Genomic DNA, 26,621 nt, shown 5'->3' on the forward strand with positions numbered 1-26,621 from the left:
GTAAACATGGTCTATTATAAACCTTAAATGCAAGGGTAAACTTTAAAATTAGCATAATTGCTCCTCTTAAAGCAATTACAAAAGCGCCAACTGAGCATCTAAATTCTGCCTGTGATTTGTACCAAATTATATGCTTCTTTCCAGGTAATTTCCTAGGAAATTACAAGAAAATAACCACCCTGTAAACTCTGTAAAAGTTTTTACCTCATTTCTTTGCAGAAAATTCGAGTTCCAGAGTCCGAACTGTGCAGGGCGTGTCGGAAGAGGGTGTACCCGATGGAATCGCTGATCGCAGACAAACAAAACTTCCATAAAAGCTGCTTTCGCTGTGAACACTGCAGAGGCAAACTAAGGTGAAGCTATTTCACAGAGCATAAAAGCATTTGTCTGATTTTTCTTTGCGCCAATTTAACTTCTTATTTTCTTCCTTTTTTATTTTTTTATTTGTAGCCTTGGTAACTATGCCTCTCTCCATGGACGAATGTACTGCAAGCCACACTACAAGCAACTTTTCAAGTCCAAAGGAAATTATGACGAGGGATTCGGACAGAAACCTCACAAAGAATTATGGAATAATAAGAACCAGGAGAGTTCAGCCGAAAAGACAAAAGTCAAATCACCGTCACCTGAAAAGAAAATCATGGAGTCCAGATATTCCACCACTCAGAGCACATTAGGCACTCAGGATGATGACAAATCGGAGCTCGAAAACAAAAAGCTCACAACGAAGATTTCTGTCGTGTGGCCTCCACAACCAGATTCTCCAAAGAAATCCTTCACTATCGAGGAGGAGCTGAAGCTGGTTAAGCCGTCATGGCCCCCGAAGGAGGGCTCAGCTGAAGAAAATGAACACCTAAATCAGCCTACGAAGCCTTCATTAAAGGAGACTGATCCCCCCGCAGCTAAAGTACAAAATGGACCCCAGGAAAATGGCAAAGTGCAAGAGAGCGCCTGCTCAACAGAGAGTGTGAAAAAACCTGAAGAGACTCCGGCACAGTCGGAGGCTCCGGCCTCCCCGGCAGCAGTCACCGAGGAACCAGAGAGAGCTGCTCACACTCCAGCAACTAAAGAGTCAAACAATGTCTCTGAGGCTGCGGCACAAGCGTGTTCAGAAATGGACTCTGAAGTGCACCCTGGAGTGGCGGAGGAGGAGGAACACGGCGCTGGGAGTGATGGAGGAGCTGTGGAAGAGCAGCAGAAGAACGTGGAGAAAAGTGTAGAAAGGATGGAGGAGGTGAAAGTAAATGGACATGATGGGCAGATTGAAAGTGCAGCGGGTGAGAGGGAACGCCAGGAGGAGATAGGTAAAGGAAATAATGACGGCGTGAACAACGGGGAGGCGGTAAAGGTCACCTTAATAGATGAGGAGGCGACGGCAGGACAGGCGCAGAATGCAAACTCCAACAATAACAATAATTACGGCCAGACGCTGCTGGAGCATGAAATTTTGTTTCAAGGGCTTAGCGAGGATGAAGAAAAGCAGAACCAGTCACTCTTTCTGACAGATACAACAAGAACAACAGATTTCTTCCAAGCCGACCGCTGCGAGGAATCAAAATGGATGCCAAGCGAAGTGCTGCAATTGGCACAGAGGGATGATGCTTTTGTGCCAGCGGGTGCCAAATGTACTGACGCCACAGACTGCTATTCAGACACAAATTTCTCCGCAGACACAGCCGAGGGAGCATTCACTTTCAAAAACGAGGCCACAGAGCCAAAGATTAGCACATCGAGCTTCCTCGAGGACATTTTCGCCGGCCTGAGCACCAGCAGCTCCAGCCTGCTATCTGATCTCAAATCCGACATCTTCAGTCAATCTGCCGGGGAGACGCCGCCGGTGTCAGTGCTGGATGACCTTTTGGATTTTGGGATGGAGGCGAGAGAGAGCGGGGGTAAAGCGGGAGATGTGAGGGGGAAGGATGAGCGCAGTGACAGCTTTGCCACAGACTGGAGAGACGGCACGTCTTTGTGGAAAGACGGAGACGGCGCCCTGACAGTGGAGGAGCAGATCAAGAGGAATAGATACTACGATGACGACGACAGCGACAACTCTTGAACTCTTCAGCCCATTCAACCAAATAATCAGGCAGCACTGCCCACGAATTGCTTCAAATCTATGTCCATGGAGAGATGAACTGCTGTGATTCAAAGGTCCATTGTGTAGGATTTCGGGGATGCATGGGCAGAAATGGAATATAATAAGTATGTTTTCTTTAGTGTATTAACACCTGAAAATAAGAATCATTGTGTTTTCGTTACCTTAGAATCCGTTTATATCTACATACAGTCGTCTGCAGGGATCATCATGCAGTGGTGGAAGAAGTATTCAGATCCATTACTTGAGTAAAAGTACCAGTACCACACTTTAAAAAAATACTCAAGCAGAAAACCTGCATTGCAAAAGGCACTGCAGTAAAAGTAAGTATAATCAGGCAAATGTACTTAAAGTATTTAAAGTAAAAGTACCCAATGTGGACAAATCAATCAATCAAATCAAACAAAAAATTATTTAATTATTGAAAGAATACGAAGAAAAAACACCACAAAACTCAAAATGATTGAAAAACAAAACAAAACAAAACAAAGAAAAAACTGCAGATTATTTATCTCCCCGTGAAACTTCCTAAATGTTTGGATTAAAAAAAAATAAATGTTAGCTGGTGCTTGACATGTGGGCTGTCTGTGACATGCCGAATAGCGTAGGATACATTTTTTAACGTGAAACTGCTTTAAATCACAAGGTCTGTTTATTTTGGAGAAGAAGAGATCATTTGACTCCTGGTAAAAACCTCCTGAAGAATGAACTCTGCAGGAATTCTAACCGGGAGCTTTCAGCTGGTTGCAATGTGCAATCTTCACCACTAGTTGCCACTAGATCCCCCCCTAAATCTTACACACTGCTCCTTTAATCTAGTGTTTTTGTACTGAGTTTAAACTGATACTCTTTTATTCAATATCTAACTTTGATTGATTGAATGCACCTGGTGTGCAGAGAAACGGAGAGTGGATATTTTTTCTTGTATCTTACTTAGTAAACTTATCTACTTTTTTGCTGACTGATCTAAAGAGCTATATTTTTCTCAATATGTGCATTAATAACAATCTTTGAATGAATGGCTGCCAGCTTTCTTTTGTGTCTGAATAAAGAGGTTTCATTTCTATTATGTCTTCCGGTTGAAATAAAGCTTCATGAACTCGACAATATATGACTGTTTAATCAGCGAGCGCACAGACAGGAGCAGTAATGGTGCTCAGCCGTATCCCCTTTGTGTGGCTGGGGAGTTTGATATATGGTGCACCTTGATAACACAGTCCAGCTGAGATCTCTTTGGCGAAAGGTGTATTGATTTTCACTGATAGAGCAGGCCTGTTGCAGGAGTTACAGATTTTTCCATTAGGTGGCTTTTGTCACCTCTGACGGATTTTTTCCCCCCTTGCTCACTCACAGCTTGAACACGTGGGGTAATTGGCTGCAAAGAGAATATACCGCAATGTTAATTACACCGGCACAAAACTTCTGTGTCAGAAAAGTGATGGCTTTACGCATTCAGCGTGGGTCATGCTACATTGTGCTGACAGCTCCTTGAAGTTGGGGAAGCACAGTTGCTGGTTCAATAATTCAGCTTCCTCTCCTGAAATGCAGTTTGGCGTATTTTTAATTAGGCAATTTTTTTTCTCCTGTAATGTTTTCATTGACAACCCAAAGAAGATGCAATTTTGTACATTTTTAATCGTTTTATCCCTCTGACAAACAATTATAAACCCAGACAACTGTCTATCCAGTCAGACAGGACAGGCAAGAATAATAAAACTGCCCATGCACAGCTGTTAAAGATAGCTAAAATGGTGCTCAGTTTTGCAATAAAAATGCAGATTTATACATAAGCCAAGCAGGGTGTTCTGGGGCCTGGCTGCCTGACAAATCACCAAACCAAAACATGGGAAGAAGAAGAAGAAATGACACAAAAAGTTGCAAGAAATGTGTAAAAAGTAAAAGAAAATTACCCCGCCCCCCATAACAAAGAAAAAAACAAAACAATAATGCAGACAATAGCATGCAATTTGTGGAACATTTCTTGCCAAGTTGCTCATTTTTTCCCATGTTTTTTAAGAGAATAAAACAAATTAGCTCAATTTGTGCAAAGGTTTAAATACTTGTGATAGGCTTCTGAACGCAGCACAAGAAAAGTGATGTCGATCCAGGTTTGAAAGGGTTAAAGGGCAAGTTCACATGTTTTCAAGTCTGTCGTCTAACAGTGATCACATGCTTATATGTACATCTAACGACACTTTATCCAAAACTTTAACACCCAATGTGTTTATGATGTGTTTTTGTTGTATTTTTCATTATTTCTTTTCTAAGTCTCAGGAGACAGTTTGCTGTTCACTGCTCAATAGGTCAGATGCTTAAAAAGTCACGCTGTCAAGTAATTTCATTATATTTTAGCTTAAAAAGTAACATTTCAGTTTGGTTTGGTGATGATATTTTTAGCTAATCTTAAAATGAACAGCCATGCCCACAAGTTAAATCTGAGGGGGGCCTTTTGTTTAATGTCATGCCATCTTGCTGTTCGTCATTTCCAGTAAAATGTCTCATAAAAGAATCATTGTTTCGAGAAACACAAGGAGGGAATTATGTACTACACTTGTCCAACTAGGAGGAGGAAAAAGTTAGATCTGCAACTTCAGATCAGTTTCACTATCAATTAATCTGCCCTTGATTTTCTTTTCCACTGATTTATTTGTTACATAAAGATCAAAAATTGCAAAGAATTCCTCTCACTATTTCCTAAAGCAAAAGGTAATGCATAACTACTTATTAAACATTGGGGGGTGATCATTAATTCTACGCCTTCTGTTATCCAACTGCAAGGGGTAATTACCCTCAGGAGTCATTTTTCAAAACGTAACAGATAAACTAACAATTTAAGAGCATTTGGAATATAAAATCGTAGATTGGGGGCTCTCAAAGTTTTTGATAACTGAATGCTAATTTAAGGGGGGAAACAATTCAATTCAAATCAGCTCAATTCAAGGAGGCTTTATTGGCACGACAATAGTGAAACAGTATTGCCAAAGCACATTTTAACAGAACAATATGCAACAAGAACAACAATTATGTCAACACCATTATCTAAAGCAAATTGAACATATGTATGGACAACAATGTTAAAAAACAAAAGTTGCACAAACCCATCAGTACTTGTTAGGGGCACGGCATTTAATTTTTATTTTAATCAATATCTTAGGAATATATATACAGTGCATATGTATACAGTATAGCTGGTGTGATGCTTGGTTACCAATCAGAGCATTGCTTTTTTTTCTTTATAAATTTAAATGTTGTTTATTTAAATATATATATATATATATATATATATATATATATATATATATATATATATATATATATATCTATATATATATATATATATATATATATATATATATATGGACATAATGCTAGTTACCTGTCAAAGCACAGGAATTAATTATTATTATTATTTTATTTATTTATATATTTCAACATTTTTATATAGCAATATATGGGTGGTGGGGTCTGGGTGCATTGTTACTTGTCACAGCAATTTTTAAAATATATTTTGAAATATATTCCTTCCCCATTATATGCTATACTTTTATAAGAGACTTAAGACACCAGCAAAAAACTGCAGAAAATCTAACTGAAATTATTAATCAATCATCTTTTTTTGTTGACTCGCTTTCTATTGATCCACTAGTCAATTTATCATCCAATTATATGAGTTTCTTAGTTATTATAGCGACCAATAACTCTTTTAACAAACGCGTTGACATGTGAGTAGGCTATTAAAATAAATGGACTTAAAAACATGTGAACCTTTCCTTTAATGGTGCTCAATCAAACAAGAATGTCCTTAAGAGAGCCGGTCAATCACTGCTCTCCCCTGAAACAGGGCCGCGGGTTTATTTTTGCCCTGATGCCTTCAGATCATCCAGGCATGACAAGCGGCCGCTGCGCTGCCTGAGAGTCAGTCTCCGTTAAACAAAGCAGCATCATGCTCCTCGCTCGCGGCCAGGGACCGATTGGCTGCTGTCCCTCCCATCAGGCGGCCGCTGATTGGACGGCCCCTCTCCTCCGCCGGCTGCCGCCGCCCCCTCCACGAGCGTGCAGCGCGAGACACAGAGCAGCAGAGGAGGACTCCGCGCGGTGTGGAGCGGACGGTGCTCAGCTGCTAGGACAAGTTTTAACGACGGGACACGGAGGACAACACCGGAAGGTGAGTAAAAATGCTAAAAACACCGTGTTTCTCCGGTGTGTGCTGCGCTGCTCGCTTTCCAGGCACTAATTAGTGGCTTCAGGCGCTCGTGCGCTTCCGGACGGACGCTGTTTTTGGAAGTAAAATTGAGTTTTGGCTTGCTAAGTCCATCATGTGCTGTTATGTTTGTGAATGCGCTGTTTGACCCCAGCTGTGGCAGCTAATTTGCCCGTTTCGAAGTTAATTTGTGTCAAAGGAAGCTGTGTTTTTTAAAGGTTGACTGGACTGTCATTTAAAAGCGGATTTTGACTGGTTTTTTTTTTTAGGTTTGACGTATGTGACTTGAAAACATTTTAAATTGTGCTGCACAGCGGGGAGGTAAGGGTGCTGGGAGCTGCTACCTATTTTGTGAGGTTTTACTGCTCACTAGGTTAGCCTGGCATCATTGACACACTTAATTTTGTCTTTTTAAGTGCATGCCATCATTTAAATGTAATTTTTTTGGCTCATTGGTATTTATATGTGTGTGAGAGGAGAAGAGAGCAAAGCAGAGACAGGATAAATCCAGATAAGTAGATGAGAGCATTGTGCATTTCATAATACTGTGCACATTATAGCCTAATATCAAGTGCACTGATTCATCTGACTGCTAATCCACATCACTTAACATGAACTGGTAAAATCCATAAGCCCTTTGTTTCATAGCATAAAGGAATTAATGTCACCCTGCTGTGCTTTATCACTCAGTCAGATACTCCTAGGAAGTGCAGGGGACAGTTAAAATGGAAAGCGGGGGGATATAACCCTCTGTGGCAAGCTGCTCAATAGGATTTTACCTTGTAGTGGACGGGTCACAACAACAATTCACGGCCAGTGTCTCTGCTCACTGTGAGCAGTGTGTCTAAGCCTCTAAAAATCCATTTCTGGAGATTTATTTTGACAGTTGCTTTGAAACCTGAATACCACAGATCTCAAACGCATCTCCCTCCTACAGGACTGATCCTCTTTTTGGAATTACACCGCTCCACGAAGAGGTTACATCAATACTTCTTCACACTGTTTCTTGTCGTGAAGTAATACCAGAGAAGCAAGCTTGGCTTTTTTTCTGAGCGCCGTGGCTTTCAACCTTACACCGCCGCCTGGGTCGTTAATACCAGCAGCCCCTGCCAAATTCTCTCATTTAAGCCTGTGTGCTGGCGCATGACCAGATACTGATATTGTATGAGTGGGGGGAGAAAATGTTCCATTTAATTTCAGAAATGTCCCACAGTCCTCCATTTATCTCCCGTGACATGAAATACAGTGGTTTAATCTCAATTAGGCAATGACATATCAGAATGGGTCCCACACACGGGTGACTGCAGATGACAGTGATGAACATGGGTTGGGAGGTCTAGTTTGGTGAACTGAAGGTGATAGAATAACTGATTCTCTAAGAAAAAAAGAAAATGTTAATTGATCTCAGCTTGCTTGACTTCATCTGACAATATCCATTTTTCTCCTGGGAGACTGTTTGATAAAGCCGATCTTGATTGAAGTCTTTGTCTGTCTCTAAAGCTCGAACAAATGTTGAGATTTAGAAGCTATTTCCAGACTTAAGGTTCAGATCTGAGCTAATAACTTCTTCGTCATGCCACAGCTGATAGTCTTTTAAAAAATGATTATGATAATGAGTGTAGCTCAATAAGAGACCCTCAGAATTTCTTCCTTATGAAGCCTGTAAGTTCCAAAAATCAATGATTTGCGCCTTGTTTTTAAAGGAGCAGTGTGCAGGATTTAGTGGCATCTAGTTGTGAGAATTGCAGAAACATCTCCCATGCTTCTGCAATTCAGGGTAGGATTCTTCAGTGTTCATTAACCCCTTTTACACTGCATGTTCGAGGCAGGAATAGACAACAGGAATGAGTCCTAAAACCCGGAAATCTGTTAGCATTTCAGCACTTCCAGCTCCCTTGTCTCAAAGTAATTGGGTTTTTTGAATGTTTTTTGGTTAGAAGCCTGAAATAAGGTCTTTGGTTAAAGACTCTTAAGAGACTTTTACATTTTGTTTTATGGCATACTCTGGCAAATACCCCACTGTGAACTATGAAAATGTCTTTTGTGTGCAGCTGATTTGGTAAAACGGACTACCGGCAGCAGGGTTGGAAATTAACTTTTTTGTCTACCTGCCGGTTTGGCTGGTAGATACCAAAATCTACCAGCCACTCAATATATCGCCATTGTTTTTTGGCTGGTGAGTGAAGCAAATCTAGCAACCACTTGACTTGTGGCTCGTGCTAATTTCCAACCCTGCCCGGCAGAACAGGGTTGGTATAATAACAGCAAAGGCAGCGTAAAGAAGGGACTGTCTATCAGCTCAGTCACATGTTCTCTGTGCAAAAAGTGTTACTGTTAACAAGTTTTTTTCAAGAGCTGAATCATCTGCACAGGTATCTCTCTCTACAAAACAAATGGACTGAGTGTTTGAGAGAGCAAATAAAGCAGTTTCATGTTGCAATTCAGTGAATCTGTGCTGCTGTTGGGCTCATCGCAGACGGGCCGCGAGTCAAGCAATGATTTGTAGGCCGAGACATCAGCACCGCAATGCTGCATTTACAATGACATGTATGTGATTGCAGCTTCTGAAAATTTGATATTTCACATGACCACATTGTGATCAGAATAGTATTTCAGTTACTTGTACAGTCCTAATCTAGAGCTAGTGTTTGGTTTGTCTGCTCTGGGCTACTGTAGAAACATGGCGGCGCAACATGGTGGAGTCTGTGGACGAGGACCTGCTCCCTATGTAGAAATGAACGGATCATTCTAAGGTAACAAGAACACAACAATCCATATACACTCAAGAAGACACTTTTCTGTACTTTTAATTTAAAGAATAATGTAGTAGTAAAATAAGTTTTGGTGTCAGTTTGTTCTAAATCAATACAGATAATGCGCGCTTTTTTAAGCACATATCAGAAGGTATTCTGATGAATTATCTGGGTATTTCTGACATCAATACACATAACTGAATCGATATCAAAGCAGCTGGATCAATATCGAATTGAAATCGAATCGAATTGTGACCCAAATAATCAAAATTGAATTGAGTTTTGAGGTTCTTGATAATACCCAGCCCTTGTACTTTCTATGTCATATTCAGTTTCTGCCAATATTTTCCCCTAAATCCTACACACCGGACCTTTTTAAAGTGTAGTAGTGGTATTTCAGGATTTAACACTTACACTGAGTCTTATCACAGCCCTTATATCTATAAATAGGTTGTTTACATCCGCTGTGTTGTGAACTACATATTATTGACATCCTGTGAGAGGAAGCAAGCCCCTGGGTGTGCATCTCACGGGCTGCTTTTAACTCATTTAACCCCAGTGTTGGGGATTTATATGTGAAGGCATCCTTCCTGTCGGAGTTATTGGGTGAATGTGACACACAAAATTGATCTTCTGAAATGCTCCACACTAAATAACTTGATGCAATTTTAACGTGTAGCACCGATTAGGAAATTGAAGATTTTATTTGGCTGAAATGAATCTGGGAGCAGAGGCCCTCAGGCAAGACCCGATTCTTTTAATTACATCATATTTTTGTCCTGGAAGTGATTGGAATTCGATTTGTTGGGCAACAGCGCGCTCCCAGATGAGATAAACTATATGTGACAGTGATGAATGACATTAGCAAAGAGCGCTCCAGAAAAGTGTATCACAAACCAGCTTATTAACTCGTTCACAATTTCAATGCACTTACGCTTTTGCGGCTGCCTTTCACGTCAGCACGATTTAAATAGGAAATCTGTCGGATGCTGGGTTGCTGTTTGTTACGGCGTGCGGTGGCATTTTGGTGCCCCCAGGGAACATCCGCTGTTTTGTCAGAATCTCCTTTGGATTCTGCTGCTTTATAAAGACCTTCAGTTAATGTTCAATTTAGCCCCCCCCCGTCACCACCATTGGTTTAATTTAATATTTGGCAAACCTGCTCTGCCATTCATCATCTGGATTTACTGTCAGTCACTCCAAGTCTTTCTGCATCAACATTCAAGCATCATACAGGCAGGAATCCATCATAGAAGAGGAAGATATACCAATTTCTCCGCTGAGTAAGGGGCATGCCCGCAATCATAGATATATGATTGTAGACGAGCTGGAAAGCACATACTCTATACCCGTATGACCAGCTGTGATTGACATTATCCGGCTTAGACACATTCTGCTGTTGTGGATAATATGAGAAATCAAAGAAAGTACAGAAAATGACAGTGCTTCCTTTTTGCGCCCAGCATCACTGGATGGTGACTTTCAAATATTCAAGGCTGACTTGTCCTTTCATACACGCAGGCTGAACTATAGTCCAGTACTCAGTGCGTGGTTAACATAGTCATGAATCTACGTAGTGAGAGTAGCAGCTGCTGTGAGTGAATGCAAACTTTTAGACCCAGCAGAACGAACAGTTAAGTCTCACTTTAACTGTGCATGGCCTTTTGCCTCTCCATCTGTTCCCAGAGTACACTCTGCTTTCCAGGAAGTGTGGTACATTGAATAACAGAACGATATATATATTTCAACAGTGCTAATCATCAACAGTTAAGCCCCCAAAAATATAAAATCAATATAAAGTGACTGCCGCTGCTGAATGTGTGTGAAGCGCTGCGTATTACTATAAAGGCCCACCCATTTAAAACTACCTCAGTTAAGTCCTGGAAAAGGGTCAAATATAGTGGAAAAGTTTTGAAAATTCATTGGTAAAAAAGTGTGGGAACCCTGTCAGGGCTAATGCTGTGTTTCAGTACATTGCTACCCTGCATTTCTTCCTGTATGCAAATGGCTGGCTACTGTGCTGCTTAAGTGACAGGCTGACAGTAACAAAATGCTAAATATACATAGAAGGAAATGTGTTATCTGCTGTGAGCCAAACCTCTAAGCCAACATGTCCATAAAGCAGTAATATATTCCTGCAGCAGTGTCACTAAGACAAATGCCTCATCACTGACTGTACTTTGCACCCAGTTTAGTGTGTCTGGTATTCAGACTTCACTCCTGCAGTTTTTTTTTTACATTTTAAATGTGTTCACAACAGTGAAGTGCTGAATGATAATTTCTTTTGATAACTTTGGAAAAAAGTGCAATGTTCAATTGCGAGAGCCATAATTTTAATTATAACGTACATAACTAACTGTTTAACAAGCTGTAGCAAGAGAAAATTTAAGATGTCAGCTGTGGATTCCGCCGGCTATAAAGAAAACAGATAAATTTACTCAGCCAATCTTAATTATGCGAGATGGGAAAAACAACAAAAAATAATCTGTTGGCTGTTGCCCAGTTAATGAGCGCTCTGCATGCCAGTGCCTTTACATTTAAGCTTGGCCAAAGGTAGGAATAGGTTGTGATTGAGGGTTTCATTTTTGATTTATATCTGGATCTATCAAGCTCTGACGCTGATTAATCTCTTATCAAACTGTTCAGCTCAAGATGTCAGTTTCAGGTGAATTTTGCTTTCACCAGATACCCATTAACCAGCAAGAAAACAGTTAATTTTTAAGAAAAAAACCCAAATGACAAACATTACAAGACGTGTATCCCCTTTTAGTGCAGCTCTCCATTCACTCAGTGAGCTGAGGTGCTACATTTTGAAGCACTCTTCATTTAGAGATGCTGACATTTGAGCGATTTGTGATGTAAATGTATTGCCTTTGATTTTATTTTCTGTTTGCTTTGCTGACAGGCAGGCAGTTAGTTGCATTAACATGTGGAAACATGATGCCCACCCTCTGATCTCCGCTGCGGCGTCCCCGCACTGCACACCCTCCGGCCAGCACTACACACTACTCTTACTGTTATTGGCTAGCACTTGTTGCGTTAGTTGTTTGGGTTTATTAGGTTTAGGCAAGAGAATGCTATGGTTAGGGTAAGCCAATCAAAGGCAGATTACGGTGAATCATGATTTCATTCAAATATATTTGAACAGGGGCCAGGCGAAAGCTTGCTAGTGCTGTCATTCATTTGGCAATTATTGCTGGTGAAGCCGTGCTGACCCATGGTGTTGGGAAGGCTTTACTTTGAAAACCTGCTGCCCACCCTCTGGTCTCCCCTCAGGTTACCCCGTTAAGTTAGTGGTTTAATTTTAAACCCCTTTAGCACTGTCAATTATGTTAGCACCACTTGCTGCGCTGATGTTGGTACTAAGACAGTTAACATTCCTACTAAAGGGTTTCTTTGGCTCTAAATTAAACCGCTTATTAACCAGGGTGACCTGGGGGGAGACAGGAGGGTGGGCACCATATTTTCACAGTAATGCCACCATGGGTTTGGACAGCCTCACCAATGTTAGCTGCAGAAGGAGCTATGGCAGCTAGGTAAACCTGGCTGTTAACAGTGACTTATCCAAAGGAAAACATCATTTTATCTGATTAAATAATGTAGAAACAGGATGAGTTTTATAAAACAATGATCACAACTTAACTTTATTTATTAACTGTACATAGATAAACTATATTAACAGGACCTGCTGACTTGATAAACATAAATTTTTTTTTCCCATATTGTTATTTTACAAACTATGTAAGATGGGCTGAAACACAAGGACTTTTGTGGAAAGGTCAGCACATTTTTTTTTCAGTTTTGGAACTGTTGTATCTCTAATAACAAACCACAAATGCGCGATTGTAGTTTGAACCACAGAAGATAATTGCAATTTAAATAGCAATCACATTGTTGGTGAGAAAAATCAAATCATTTCCTCAAATTACTCAGAGAAATGATTAATAATTTATTCATTTTACACAATGAGGGACATAATGTCCCTCTGACGGAGCAGTAGGATTCTTTTTAGATGCTCCCCTGCTCCTTGAACATCTCCCTCAGGGGGTGCTGGAATTGTTGACCCTGACCTGTTCAGGCAGGGCAAACGAAAAGACCATTTCCCTCAGGGAATTAATGGCGTATTATTATTGGCTCAGCTCTCTCTCTAAATAATTAATGACCAAATTGTTCAGTTTAATCACAACATGGGAAAGCAAACCAATGAAGGAGTGCACTGTCCAGTTGCCCGTTTTCATGCAGAATTAATGATTTCTGTGTAAGAAGTTGTAATTTACCCTGCATTAGATTGTATGACTGCACAGCTACACTGTAATTACTGATAGGAGGAGGCTGTAACTTGCAAGACTGTCATCTTTTATAAGGCCTTGAGTTTTGTGCTACCGTGGCTGTAGTATTTCTCTCTGATTCTTTTCTTTCTCTGGGGGCGTTCACTGGTTTCACATTGATGTGCTCTGACCTATGCTGTTGCTCCAAACTGGCTCCCTCTCCTGCCCCCTCTCTTTCAGCCCCGCTCCCTCCGTCTCTGTGGAGAAGGGCTTGGAGAGCTACACAGGCGGCTCTGTGTTTCATCTGTCGAGCTTAGCTAGTTGCGATCATGTCTGCGACTGCCGTCCAAAGTTTATTGGATCATTTGATAATCTTGTTGGCCAGAGCTTAGCCACGTGTGCCCCCAGCTCTGCGTTTGACTCCGTAGGCACAGATGATGGATTCAAATCCAGCAACGGCATACTGTGATCATACTGATTTTTTACCCACAAGCCCTTTCAACAACATGGCACATGAAAACAAACAATAAACAGCCTGGTTGTTTATTATCTGGCTATATTTACTGGGTTTGACTCAAAAACATGCAAGCCACATTAAAATCGTAGCAAGGAGAAACTAAGTAACATTTTGTCATCCATTTCCCTGTTTTTGTTTACGAAAATGTCAAATGATAAGGAGTAATATGCTGTCATTATCCAAAAAGCTCAGCTGGCAGATATCTGTCCTTGTTTTACTGAGGACAAAAACAAACACAATCTGAAAAGACGGACCCAAAATGTCATTGTCCTCATCGCTGGTGCATGTCAGGTTGATGAGGTGATTTACTGACTGCTGCAGCCAGGCCTGATATAACAGCCAGGTGATTACATTGTTCAATAATGCTGAGTTTGTCAGGGGGAGTCGTGGTTAAGTGCTGAGTTGCATTTTATTCCCTTTTGTGCACAGCTCTAAGGGTCACGGTGGTTCATTTTTATGACCCAAGTCGTATCACACGGCAGGTTAGAGGGAGGGAGAGCGGGGCTGTGCTCGCCTCATGCCGCTCCCCCGCATCCTGTTATCTCATACTCTACCAGCTGCGGTTGCATGTTGGCTGCCTTCGCCTTCCCATTTCCACACGCGAGGCTCTGCTGCAAAGCTTGCCGAGCCCCCTCCGCCACCACACTTGGCATGGGATGAGTGCAGAGCGGAGTCTCCTAGCCCTGTTTTTTTCTAATTGGGTTCTGATGACGGGACTTTGCCGGTTTGCCAAGCTGGCCGCCACAGCTATTGCTGTCTCCCAGTTCCCCCCTTGGTCAAGTAGATGATTGGATTTTCTTTGGAGTGGTCAAATAGAGGGGGGATATAAGGGTTAGGACCCTATCAGCTGTCTCCCTGTGTACGTCTACAGGCTGTTTGGCTTCCCAGAGCACTGAATTTATAACACCAGGAAGCCTTGTTTGTGTTAGGGCATGCTTCCCTCCACCTTATCTCTGCTACCGCATGGATACCTTGTCACTCTAATTTTGAGGTTGTGAATTGAAAGTTTATGTTGAGCATATTCGGAAACCCTGTGGCTTATGAAACACATTCAAAACCACCCGTTTTTTAAAATTCATGCTTCAATAGGGAGGCTGTTTTCCTCAATTAGAGAGAAAGACTTCTGGAAGAGATGTTGGACAGTAGCATTGTGCTGCCACTATCCACTTTGAAGGCAGATGCTAAGAAAAAGCATTATAATTTTTTTCAGTGTGATCCCCCTCCTCACTCTAATCCTCTTTATAGAAGGCCAACATGGTTCCATACTGATATGTATATGCAGCAGGGTGTGTGGGGGAAAGCAGGAGTCAGAGTCATGCTGTTTTATTTCTTGAGCTAAATTAATTAAATACAGAGTCGTCACAGAGGAAGATGTTTACTTTTTATTTTTGGGAGGCTGTATGTATAACATTTTGTACTGCTTTCGGCGTAATTCAGTAGGTGATATTAATATCGTGCTGTATGCACGGTTGATTTCAATCAGCATCTGCTCTCAACAAGCTCACATTCCTCAGTGGACCCGACTAACCCATTTGAATAGTCGTGTGTTTGACTCCTAGGCCTAATTATAGAGTATGCACTATTATGTGTGCACAAACACCATACAGAACATCATTAATCTTAGACAAACTAGTTGCAGCACCAATTATTTTAGGTATGTTTGATACTCTTGATGCATCTTTAAGCGTCTTTATCCTTTGAGGCCTGTATGTAAATATGACATTTGCCTCTGAAAATTCTTTCCGCCAAATTGATTTTGAGGGCAGGCAGATTTAATGTGGAGCAATCTTATCCCTATCTTATCCCAGTTGGTCTTGTTAACTGCCTCTGCTCTCAGCTGTAAGACAGAAAATATATTTACATGAGACTGACAGACCTAGATAATGGAGTTTTCGGAGCTGACCTTCTGGACCGAACAGATGGTCCCAATCAAATAGTTGATCTCTTCTGCCTCCGCTCTTGTTGATGAAATGAAGCAGCAGCAGGTTACCGTATGTCCACAGTGGTGCGATATGTTGAGTATAGGTGCTTTCATCCTGGTCGAGGCTGTGACGCTGGATTTCACAAGTTCATATTCCACTTTAGATTTATACACGTGTTGCTTTTGTGCTGTCTGAAATACAAAGCGGCGCTTCACTTTGGCAGAAAATCTCAAAGAAGTTTAAGTTTAGTCGATATCGAGCTCTAGCTGCTTCAGGGATTCACTGCCGCTGCTCACACTGAGGATTTTTTCTTCTTCAGCTCTCAATATTGATGATTGCAAAAAGGATGAATAACTAACAGGAAAGTTAGAAGGGCTTGGAAAGCACACCAAAAAGTATAAACTTTAGTATGAAAGTGAGAATGAGGTACATTTCATTAATCTGCTGATTATTTTTGCTTGGTCTATAACATCACGAAAAAATAAAAAACACCCATCACGGTCTTGTTTGTTTTGACGCAACAATCATCCTCTCCCCCAAATATTCAATTTTCTATCATATGAGTAAATTGTGCAACAGCTGCAAAAATAAAAAAACAACACAGTGGAAATAAATTCTAGTTGATCATTCAGGAATTACCAACTAAATAAATTAGTTTTTTTGCATGTATGATGCTCTTAAAGTCCCAATAAAACAGTATTTAGTGTCTGTATTGTGATTTATTCCCCTAGTGAAAGGGAATATTTGAGCAGTTTACAGTTACATGGTAAATTTAAATGAAACCCTTTGCATTTGATTGAACTGCTAAAAAGTGTGCAGGCTTAGAGTTTAGCGCTGAGCGGACTGTTGGCTCCAAGCACACACCTCCCTCGCTGTGAGATCAAGAGGAGGACAAGGGAGAGATGAACGAATTAGACCCTTTTGTTTTGGAGATGAAACAATGTGATACCCAAACACTCATCTCTTCATGTCTCCTGTCGCCACGACTAATGGTTAAGTGTAGTCTTATATGACCGATGAGGCTAGCTAGTCGCCCAAAGTCTCATTTGATTGGATTAACTTATTTGAACTCCCCTGAGAGCAGGATGAGTCATCGTACATTTGAAATCGTTTTACCTTGTTTGACAGAAAGAGAAATGTAAAAATACTCAGATTTTTAAAAAATATATTTGGCATAACAAAAGCTAAATGATTAACTCAGGGGCACAGGATTAAAACTGAGAGAATGTGTTTTTCATTTCATTTGGACTTTAATGTGAAATGATTATTGCACTGCCACAGGTCAAATAATCTGACGGTCAAAGAAAATGATGTTACACCATCAGTAGACTGAGGCTGAGCGCTCGTCCTATTTGTCTACAAGGCTCTTACTTTAACACGATGGATGCTAGACACACATTTAAGCTAGCTATGTCTGTGTTGCACACGTTTTTATACATCAACAGTTAATTCTTCTTTGCATTTGGCTGTAGTGTCAGATGGAGGCAAATGAGAGAGATTGTGAATGAAAGATTGGATAAGGGATTCGTAGGCCACGGAGCTTAACAAATCCGGGTATTTTCCCAAATCCAAATTGGAGCAGACTTTCTGAACCCATCCCTGAATTTGATGTAGAAATCCAGATGGAGATAACAGTTCTTTGAGTCATAACTATGAAAATGATTTGACATCTTTAGGGTGCTTGCAGGTTAAAGAAATGAATTGAAGATGGCTGAGGTGTTGCAGTGGGAAGGATTTCTTTTCATGTGAGAGCAAGTTGGTGGAATGTCTCGCCTTGGAGGAAGTATTTCACTCGTAAATGTTCAAAGTATAAACTTCACAGAAGGCTGCAAGGTGAAAGTATAATGTATTGTATGGCGTATTCTTTCCACTCATGGACCAGTACGTATGCACTGAAAGCGTAGATACAGTACAGGAGTGTGGCTGTAATGTTTGTACTGAGTTCTCAAAGACTTTTGTCTCATTTATTCCTTTTCTTGCCTGAGAACAGCTGTGAGGGAGCCTCAAAAGGTCAAAAAACACTAAGTTAAGCCTGAATGATAATAGCAGACCTTTTTTCCGGCACACACTCTTGCTCTTCTTCCATCCTCTGAATTTTTCCATTTTCATTTTACTAGCTTTAGGTCAGAGCGTTTGAAGAGAAGTGGAGATCATGCACTTGTTCACGTATTACCAATACAATATGTATACATTTATTTCAACCACTTCGGCCTTTGTGAAGATAGAAAATGTGTGTAGCACATAGAGGTGGAATAGTATATTGATTAACCCTTTGAAACCTAAGCAAATTTGACTTGGTTTCATTTAAAAGCGGGAAGAAAGCATTAAGCAACGAAAGAAGACATGACCCCCAAATTAGCAAGAAATTAGCAAAACATTACAACAAAATTACTCAAAAATTAGTAATAAAAAAAGAAACTAAAAAAATGAGAAGAAAAGAAAGAAAAATTAAAAAGCAACAGGAAATGACCTGGAAAAGTGCTCAAAACTGTGTAAAATCTTTTTCCCCAGACATTTTACCCTAGCTGTTTTAAAAATAAAATTTTCTAAATTGACTTTTTTTTCATACAGAGTTGCCCATTGCCTTTTTGCCCATGGGTTTGAAAGAGATTGTGCCATTTGCTCAGGGTTCAAAAGTTTGAATACAAATACAAGAAAAGTGATGTTGCTCCAGGTTTCAAATGGTTATTCAGCAAATTTTTTTTTTTAAATGGATCAATCATTTAGGTAATTTTAGTAGGAGTATTTGCTGGTTTTCTTATGGCTGGTTTGAAATAATTGATTGATTGATTCAACCAACTAAAACTGATTTTATTTGAATGATCTGATATCGAATCATAAAATCCAAGAATGGACTTTATACATGTTTGCTTTTTCCTGTGGATGCTGAAGCTTAAACTCTGTGAAACTCTGACGAACATTGTGGATTGGCGCCAGTTTCAACTCGTCTTGTCTAGTTCTTGGAGCACTCTGATAGTGTTAAAATATATTCAGGCTTTGGACAGTTGGTCGGTCAAAAAGACTTTTCAAGACATCACCCTGGGCTCTGGTTGTGGTGCAGACATTTCTCCATATTTTCTGACATTTTTTAGACCAAATGATTAACTGAAAAATAATCGACAGTGGCAGCGTCACATGACAAAGGCAAAACAACCCCAAGTAGATATGTGTTATTACCACAAAGGCCACAAAGGCCCATGTGGTTGAAACAATGACAAATGAAAAACAATATTGGGAGGATATCTGAGCAAGTGTACACACGCACTCGATTTTTCTTTTTTATTTATTGCACCAGACATAGTTTATTTGTTGTTTGACTGTGCTCTCACAGTGGCACTGGGGTAAAAAAACATTCTTCCCCTTGAGCACCCAAAGAAGACATGGGGATAGAGGCAAAACACATTTGAGGTTTGTTTGGTATAATCTTTTCTTGGAGCGTATTTATTCTCAGGGCATTTTTTTTTGTTATATTTGTACTCCAGGCAAACAATGCACATTTATCTTTCCAGAAAAGCCTATAAATACGTAGTGTAGTGATTTGAATACTATATGTTGCACTCCATTAGGCACTGAGTTTTGAGCACATACATGCTTTGCAACATGAATGCTATCACGTGTAAATGATAAATGACTCGTCTGAAGCTCGAGCTCTAGAGATCCCTTTATCTGCATAGATTACTTCAGGAATGTCTGTCTTTTCTAGTTTTCTTCACAGAAAAACTAATGTAAGCGGGCCAGGCTAATGTGTGTTCTGGTAAGATGCACACTGTGTCCTCTCTAATATGTGAACCCCATGCATTTTTCACAACGCGGTTGATTACATTCTCTGGATGATTTTTCATATTTAATCAGCTTCAGGCGCTTTGGGTTTTACTTACACAAGAGTGGCCATTAATATTCAGTGTATCCACATTTCAGACGTGCGGTTACTTTGTTTGCATTCACGGCTATGTCTTTGTTTTGTGGACTTATAGAGTAGTTTTAGTGGAAATAATATATTCAGTACTTAGCATTTGGTGATATTACCCCTAATTCTGTGTTTTGAGGGATTATTTATAAGCCTCTGGTATAACTGTAGCATTCTCATCCCCTGTAATGAATTTTAATTGATATCTAGTCTGGTGATTCATCTTCAAATAACACTGATTCAATCACATTTCATATTGAAGGTTCCCAGGAAAATAGTGGAAGCCAGGATGATAATGAGGATCATAATTGCACCTGAAAGCAACAAAACAAGGATACTGCAATAACGCGGAACAAAAGCTGTCAGCTGGAAAGAAAATACTTTCCATTTAATTTGCCTGATTATGCAAAAACACACAAATAACGTCATTTTCTTCATGTGGCTATGGCGTGATTGGACGTTTGCTCACTCTCCAGCTCAGCAGGTAGTCTTGATATTTGCATCATTTTTCATTTATCACTGTCACCATCCATCTTGCCTGAGGGGAAAGCGGCGTTGGCTCAATCGCCGACACCTGGTGACCTTTTCCGGCAAGAATCCGCTGTGGGGAAAATTTGTTGCAGAGTCATTTGATTCAGCTGAGTTATCGCTGATGTGTCCCAGCCATGGATTTGCTGCTGTGTCACCCCCTTTTCTATCTCGTTATAGAGAGCAAACACAAACTCTCATAATAAACGGCACATTCTCCTGTTTTTATACGAAGAAAAAGCAGGACAGCCGATCACCATCATCTATTCGCCGCCGCCATGACAGTTCTCCTATTCCCATCGACGTATAAAGAGCCCATGTGTAATGAACCAGAGGATGATAGTCCTGCTTTGCGGTTTGCAGGATTGCAGCTCTGACTCCCCACTGCATTTGAGATGTGTTTGATGTGCTGTGACGCCTAAAGATGCCACAATAGTCCTGCAGGTTCAAAGCCGAGCTCGCGGCTTTCCCCATGCATGCCAAATAGGACACACAGGAGAGTTTTATGGTGAAAAGCAATAGTTTACCAATCATTGTACTCGACAGGAGGAAAAGCTTGACTACTAGTCTATCATTGAATAAAGATGTGTCAGCAAGGGCTGCCCTCTTAAAGGTCCAGTGTGTAGGATTTAGTGGCAGAACTCAAACAGCGCTAAAATGTGAACGTACCTATCCAGAACCCAGTATTTGGTTTATCCCTTCTGGGCTACTGTAGAAACATCTTGGAGTGAAAGTGGACCTACTCTGCATGCAGTAACTGTATATGTCAATGTCAAATCTTTTTTTTTTTAAGCAGCAATTCAGGAAAACAGCATGGCAGGCCATAACCTACGGTGTAACTGTGCAGAGGTTTTAGAAATAGTTACAATAAGACCAGGGCAAAGTATTGATATTTTTTTCTGTCTTGGTTCTCGAAAAAGAATGGCCTAGGTTGCAAGTATTTGCTTATGCTGTTTAAGTACAAATCTTTGGTAAACACCAGTAAATTGTCAGCACCAGGATGTTTCAGTCGCCTGCAAAACACTCACACCAGCGTTTCAGCCATTGCACGAGTTTTGAGCCGTACTTTGCAAGTAAATAAGCGGAAGTTAATTAAAAATAAGTTGATTTCAGGCTCTAGTGGCATGTTTGCTCCATTTACAAATTTGCATAATTTTTTGCAACAGATGTTCCTTGACAATGAAAATGAGTGCTTGAAAAAGTACTTGAAGGTCCTTGAATTTGACTCTCCCCTGTTTGTATGAACTCTTTATTATATTAATGTCATATGGAGTATGGATATTGTCTTAGGTTTTGGATATCGCAATATTGGAAGTAAGTCTGTTCCTGGTTTTTAATGTAGAACAGACAAATGCAAAAGTTTTGTCTTAGAAGGCCAGAGTGGGAGCATATCCCTTTTATTTGAATGTTATTACTTATTTTAGTGCTTCCATGATGACAGTGCGTAATGTCGTGCCTGTGCATATGGGATGGGTCCCATGATGTAGAGTTATCGCTCCCCTCCATCACTGCATCTATGGAGGTAAGCCTGCTCTTTCCTGTGCATTCATCACCATTAAGAGAGCAATCAGCGGTGCTGGAGATCAGCTTAGGCTATAGGAAGCACACAGTGTAGATGACAGATCCAGATTCACCCCTCCTTCCCAATCACCCCCCCTCCACCACCATTTTATCGAGCGCTATGATCTATTGAGGGAGAAAGCCAGAGCGGTCTTCAAATAAAAGCAATAACTCTGTGGCTGTGGAGAAGGAAATCAGGACGCAGGCGTGTCCTGGCAAGTCAGACATCTATCCTTCCCCAACACAGCAGTGTATACGGACATACGTTTCCCATCCCCCCCTCCCCCACCCTCCGTATGTTGCTGTCTCACTCAAGTTTATCATCAGCTGCTCCCCGTAGATGGCTTATTGCCTTTTCCACCCTCATCTGTCCGCCTGGCTGAAAAGGCCTCCCAGGAAGAGATTAGCAATCCAATAACTCGTGGAGCATCCACCTCAGCAGCAGGTGCTCCCCAGAGTGAATGCTGATGAGAACAGCCAGGACTCTATAATAACAGGCCAGGTAGTATTTGCTAACAGCAGGCAGCCTGCTAGAAGCCCCAACATGCTTGTGAGCAGACCTTGTCTCTAAGTTTTTGATGGTTTCAATGTTATTCAATACATATTTTTTTTCAATACATAAAAATACAGCAAGAAATTAGTGAAAAGTTGTAAGATAAGAAAAAAAAAGACAACCCTAAAAACAAATAAGAAGATTACCCCGAATATATTCTAATATATAATTAGAATGATTATGAATATGTTTCTGGACATTTCACAAACATTTCCCTTGTTTTTGCAAATTTTCTAGTAATTCTCCATCCTTTTTAAAAATCACTTTTTAGGTAATTTTCTTCGTCATCATTTACTTATTTCTCGCCATATGTAGGCCACTTCTTTTCAAGTTGGTTATATTAAAAAAAAAATCAAACCAATTTGCTTAGGTTTCAGAGGGTTAACCTCAAATGACAGTGTCTTTGTAGTTATTAATAATTGCATTTTTTAACCTCCAGCTCAGTGCGAAGAGGCTTTTACACTCTCTCCTCAGCTATGGAACAACTTATCTGAACCCCCCAAACATTTGTTGAGTTTGTGTTCCTTTTAAATCCAGCTGCATAACAAATTTAATGCAAAACTGCTTTTATGTTCCCTTTTTATTCTCTATTTTTTCATTTTATAGACTCCTGTTTTATTATTTGAACCTTTACATTCTTTTATGCTCCATATTTTTTTTACTTCGGCGTAGCTTGTTTATCCTTTCTTACCTCACTCTCAGGCTTGGTACTTAACTGTCACCTGTGGTTTTATGGAGCTGTACAACACTTTTACTGTGGTGTTTTGTTGCTCATTATAATAGCCCATGGGTAAATAGTAAAAACACTCGTAGAACTGTCTTCACCCTGATTTTGAAAATTACCTGTCTTTTAAAGCTTGGTAAGAAGCCAGGTGATGTACTGAACAGTTTATGTTTCATAACAGAAAATCCAAACAGCGCTATTTCACAGAATATTTCAATAAAGAAGGCAGGTTTTACCATTTTTTAAAATGGGAAATCTCAATCAAGAGTATGTAAGGTAACCAAATAAGATAAAGTATGTCGGTGAAATGATACATGGGCCCATTTTGAACTCACAAAAAGTAATCATCAGTCATTTATTTATCTACTTTCCAAGTATAAAATATATATGGACACAATAGTGTGTTATCTGCAGCTCCACAGTTGTAGCTTTTCTCTTTATTATACCTGTTCTGATATGAAGCCTCCAACAAAAGACTGCGCAAACACAAACTCAGCTCAAAACAAACTGGGAGGGTGTATTTTCTTTTTTATGGAGAACAAAAAAGGACTCAAACACCCTATAGCGTAACCGCAAGTCGTCTCCCTTGTCCATAAATCCCCTCTAGCTTCTGGCTGCAGGGTGTGCACTGAATTTACGCGCTCTGCTTGTGTTATCTGTAGTTTGTGTTTTCTTCAATTTCACGGGGGCTTGTGTTTCATGATAAAGAGTCAGTTGGAGTCAGTTCCTCAAGGCCAACTTAACGTGATAGGCCACTGTGGGGTTGTTATAATGTATGAATCACAGTGGAGACCAGCTCTTCTCTCTTTGTCATCTGTAATGTCGAAAAAGCTGCTTTTCAGACACTGATTGCAGGGGTCAACAGGGATTATTTTTAGGAAAGATACATAAAAATGATACGTTTTTCATAATAAGATTGGCAGTCACGCTCATTTGAAGTAGGTTTTTGCCTTATTTTCCTCTCAGCTTTCAACCCAGTCACCTGTCGTTAGATTCACAGAAAGTGGCAAGTTGAGAGTTTGTGTTTTTCTAGGTGCTGCAAGAATCATTCAAAGTATCTATTTTTGATAACTGTTTGCAGTCGAAGTATCTGAGAGGCAGGGAGAATGAGAGACAGAACGAGAGGCAGAGAGAGAGATAAAAAGAGAGACAATGATAAAAGGGCTGTCTTTGCTATGCTGTTGGATGTTTGCCATCTTCAGTGAGCAAAAGGGCACGCGCAGACTGGTGAATGGGAGGCACAGGTGCAATAAAGGATCTCCACTAATTGAGTGAAGTACAGGAGCCCAGGAGGGCCAGTCCAGGTGCACAGATACTAGCCAAGGTTAGCAGAGGTCCACAACAAACGAAGAGAATCCTCCCCTTCACTGTTCTCTGTAATTGCGGTTTGCCTAATCTGTCCCCTGGCTTCCTGTCTGTGAAAAAAAAAAAATAAAATTCAGAGCGCTGAGCAGTCATCTGGCATGAGTCTAGAGTCAGAGATTGCTCCGTCGGCTTGGCATTCACCAGCCTGCAAGATGAGGAACAAATGAAAACTGAATTACCAGGCTGGGAGATTAATGGAGAAAAATGAAAAAGGATGGATTGGACCGTGCTGAGACGCCAGCGTTACAGGTGTCAGGGGAGCAAAGACGGATGCCAAGCTTCAGACTTTGGCGCCCAGAGGTGCCTCGTGTTCCAGCAAATGATAGGCCTATGTCATAATAAAATAGGCTGCTGAAAAGTAGCGTGATATTAATTGCGACAGGCATCTCCTCCTCCTTCATCTGTAGCCATTGAAAGCACGTCTGACTAACAAGGAGAATCTATCCTGGAAGTGTTCGCGTTTCATTTTTCTGTCATTATAACATGAGCAAATATCTGCTGAAGCTAGAAAAATGAGAACCATTGTGCTCTTCCCTTTCTTTTGACAGAATACAGTTCCTACAGCTGCTCATTGAAAGTGGTCGGCAGCTATTTAATTTTTCTCACATCTACATGAGCTTCATTTTACTGTAGATTAACACTAGGCTTGTTAGTTTGGGTTATTTTTGTTTTTGGTAGCCCAACACCCATAAACCAATCAGTAGGGAAGAAGAAAAAAAGCCCCACAAAATTATGTGAAATAAAAGGGGCCTTTCCTTTCAGTTTGTGCGCTCCATAGATTCAGTGAGCATTAGTGTCGTATTTTAAAGCACCATCTTTTCAGAGGTGGTGAAATTCCAGCTCACTCTCACTCCAAAAGAGTGCTTTTGTTTCACAAAGAAATCAAAGTAAAAAAACATTGTATGTGTATTATCAAAAGATGCACGTCACAAGCAAAAATTGTACATTTCCTGTGAAAACAGAAATGTAATTTGAAAAGACAAAAATGCATATTACGAGCGTAAATTGAAATGCCATCCTCCAGCGTCAGCGACAGAAGTAGGAGGGTACCTCGTGTGACATTTGGACGTTAAGGTCCACTGACAAAGCAGTGGTATTTGAAGAGTTGGGATGAGAACATGTTAGAAATTCAAATGTTTTTTGATGTAAAAGCCTATTTTCTTGGCTTTGCCAGCTGCCATGTTAACATGTGCAAACAGAGCAGACTGCCCACCCTTCAGTGTCCACCGGGTAGTTATCCTGGCCTCCCTAGCTGTAGTGTTACTACTCAGGCTAACCCACTGAGTACACCGCAAACTTCCTTTAGCCTACATTAGCACCACTAGCCGTGCTGACACTGCAAACTGTGCTAACAGCGTTAACATTAGTGAGTTAACAATGCTACACAGGGTTTGTGGTGTAAAATTGAGTCACTTACTTACAGGAGCAAGCTGGGGGAAGATCTGTTGGGTCGGGGGTGGTGTTACCGGCCTAAAACAACCTATAGACCAACATGCAAAGCCATTCAAAAATATTCTCAGTGGTTAACTAATTAACCATTAACATTCCTTATAAACACTGAGGATGCGGTAAAATATTGTAATTTATTATATAACCCCCCCTCAAATGTCCTCTGTCTGTTAACTGCATTTGGTCTTACAGTTTCAATTCAGACTCGTGAAAAGACAGCTTTGTCTTTTATGGGATTAATTCTGAAATGAAATGAAATGTCATGGGTGTGTTTGACATTTGACTGTCTTTTATTGACCATATGCATGTTATTTTTCATTTAATCAATACAGAGAAGGCTAAAGTGCAACTACAAAAGTCAGATGTTTCCTTAAACCCCAAAGCATGTTTTAAATGTCACTAATGCTGTAGATATTACCGTTATTCAAGGATAGGATTAGAGTCTTTCTGCTGTTTATTACAACAAATCACTGAGCTATATTCTACTAACATGCACATTTGCATCCAAGTCTACATCACAGACTCGTTATCTACTATCCCAGCTTGTCATTCTTTGTATCAACGCTCCTGACAACAAATAAATGAATGCTTACAGAAGCTTTTCAGCAGCAAGGCGTCCCTCTCTGTGTGCTTCTGGATTATAGATTGGGCCTTTAATAATCAATGACAGTGTGGTTGTCGGGACAGATTAGTGGCATAATCTCCAGTCTATGCCTTTATAATACTCTTTACACTGTAACTCTCAGAAGCAATAAAAAGCCCCAGCTTAATGCGGCGGC

General features: G+C 40.5%; 2 protein-coding genes across 9 annotated transcripts in view; both read left to right on the forward strand.

Annotated features, from left to right (window-relative positions):
* The window catches only part of xirp2a (xin actin binding repeat containing 2a), a 65,096-nt gene extending 64,506 nt beyond the window's left edge, over nucleotides 1-590 (forward strand). For all 3 annotated transcript variants that reach the window (XM_088074125.1, XM_088074126.1, XM_042512875.2), the window contains 2 exons: nucleotides 220-353; nucleotides 451-590. In XM_088074125.1, the coding sequence (XP_087930251.1) occupies nucleotides 220-314 (95 nt within the window). In that variant the 3' untranslated portion in view covers nucleotides 315-353; nucleotides 451-590. The remainder of the gene's footprint in view (nucleotides 1-219; nucleotides 354-450) is intronic.
* A 5,519-nt stretch (nucleotides 591-6,109) lies between these two features.
* The window catches only part of LOC121962812 (beta-1,3-galactosyltransferase 1-like), a 126,862-nt gene continuing 106,350 nt past the window's right edge, over nucleotides 6,110-26,621 (forward strand). For 4 of the 6 annotated variants that reach the window (XR_006107166.2, XM_042513118.2, XM_088074727.1 and 1 more), the window contains exons 1-2: nucleotides 6,111-6,260; nucleotides 8,973-9,049. The gene's annotated coding sequence lies outside the window, so the exon portion shown is untranslated. Of the gene's footprint in view, nucleotides 6,261-6,565; nucleotides 6,618-8,972; nucleotides 9,050-26,621 lie in introns of all 6 variants that reach the window. The other 2 variants (XM_088074726.1, XM_042513117.2) reach the window with 2 other exon arrangements.

Source organism: Plectropomus leopardus, chromosome 24, assembly GCF_026936395.1.
Source record: "Plectropomus leopardus strain MGB_pleo_1.0 chromosome 24, ASM2693639v1, whole genome shotgun sequence".
In the NCBI taxonomy this organism is placed as follows: Eukaryota; Metazoa; Chordata; class Actinopteri; order Perciformes; family Serranidae; genus Plectropomus; species Plectropomus leopardus.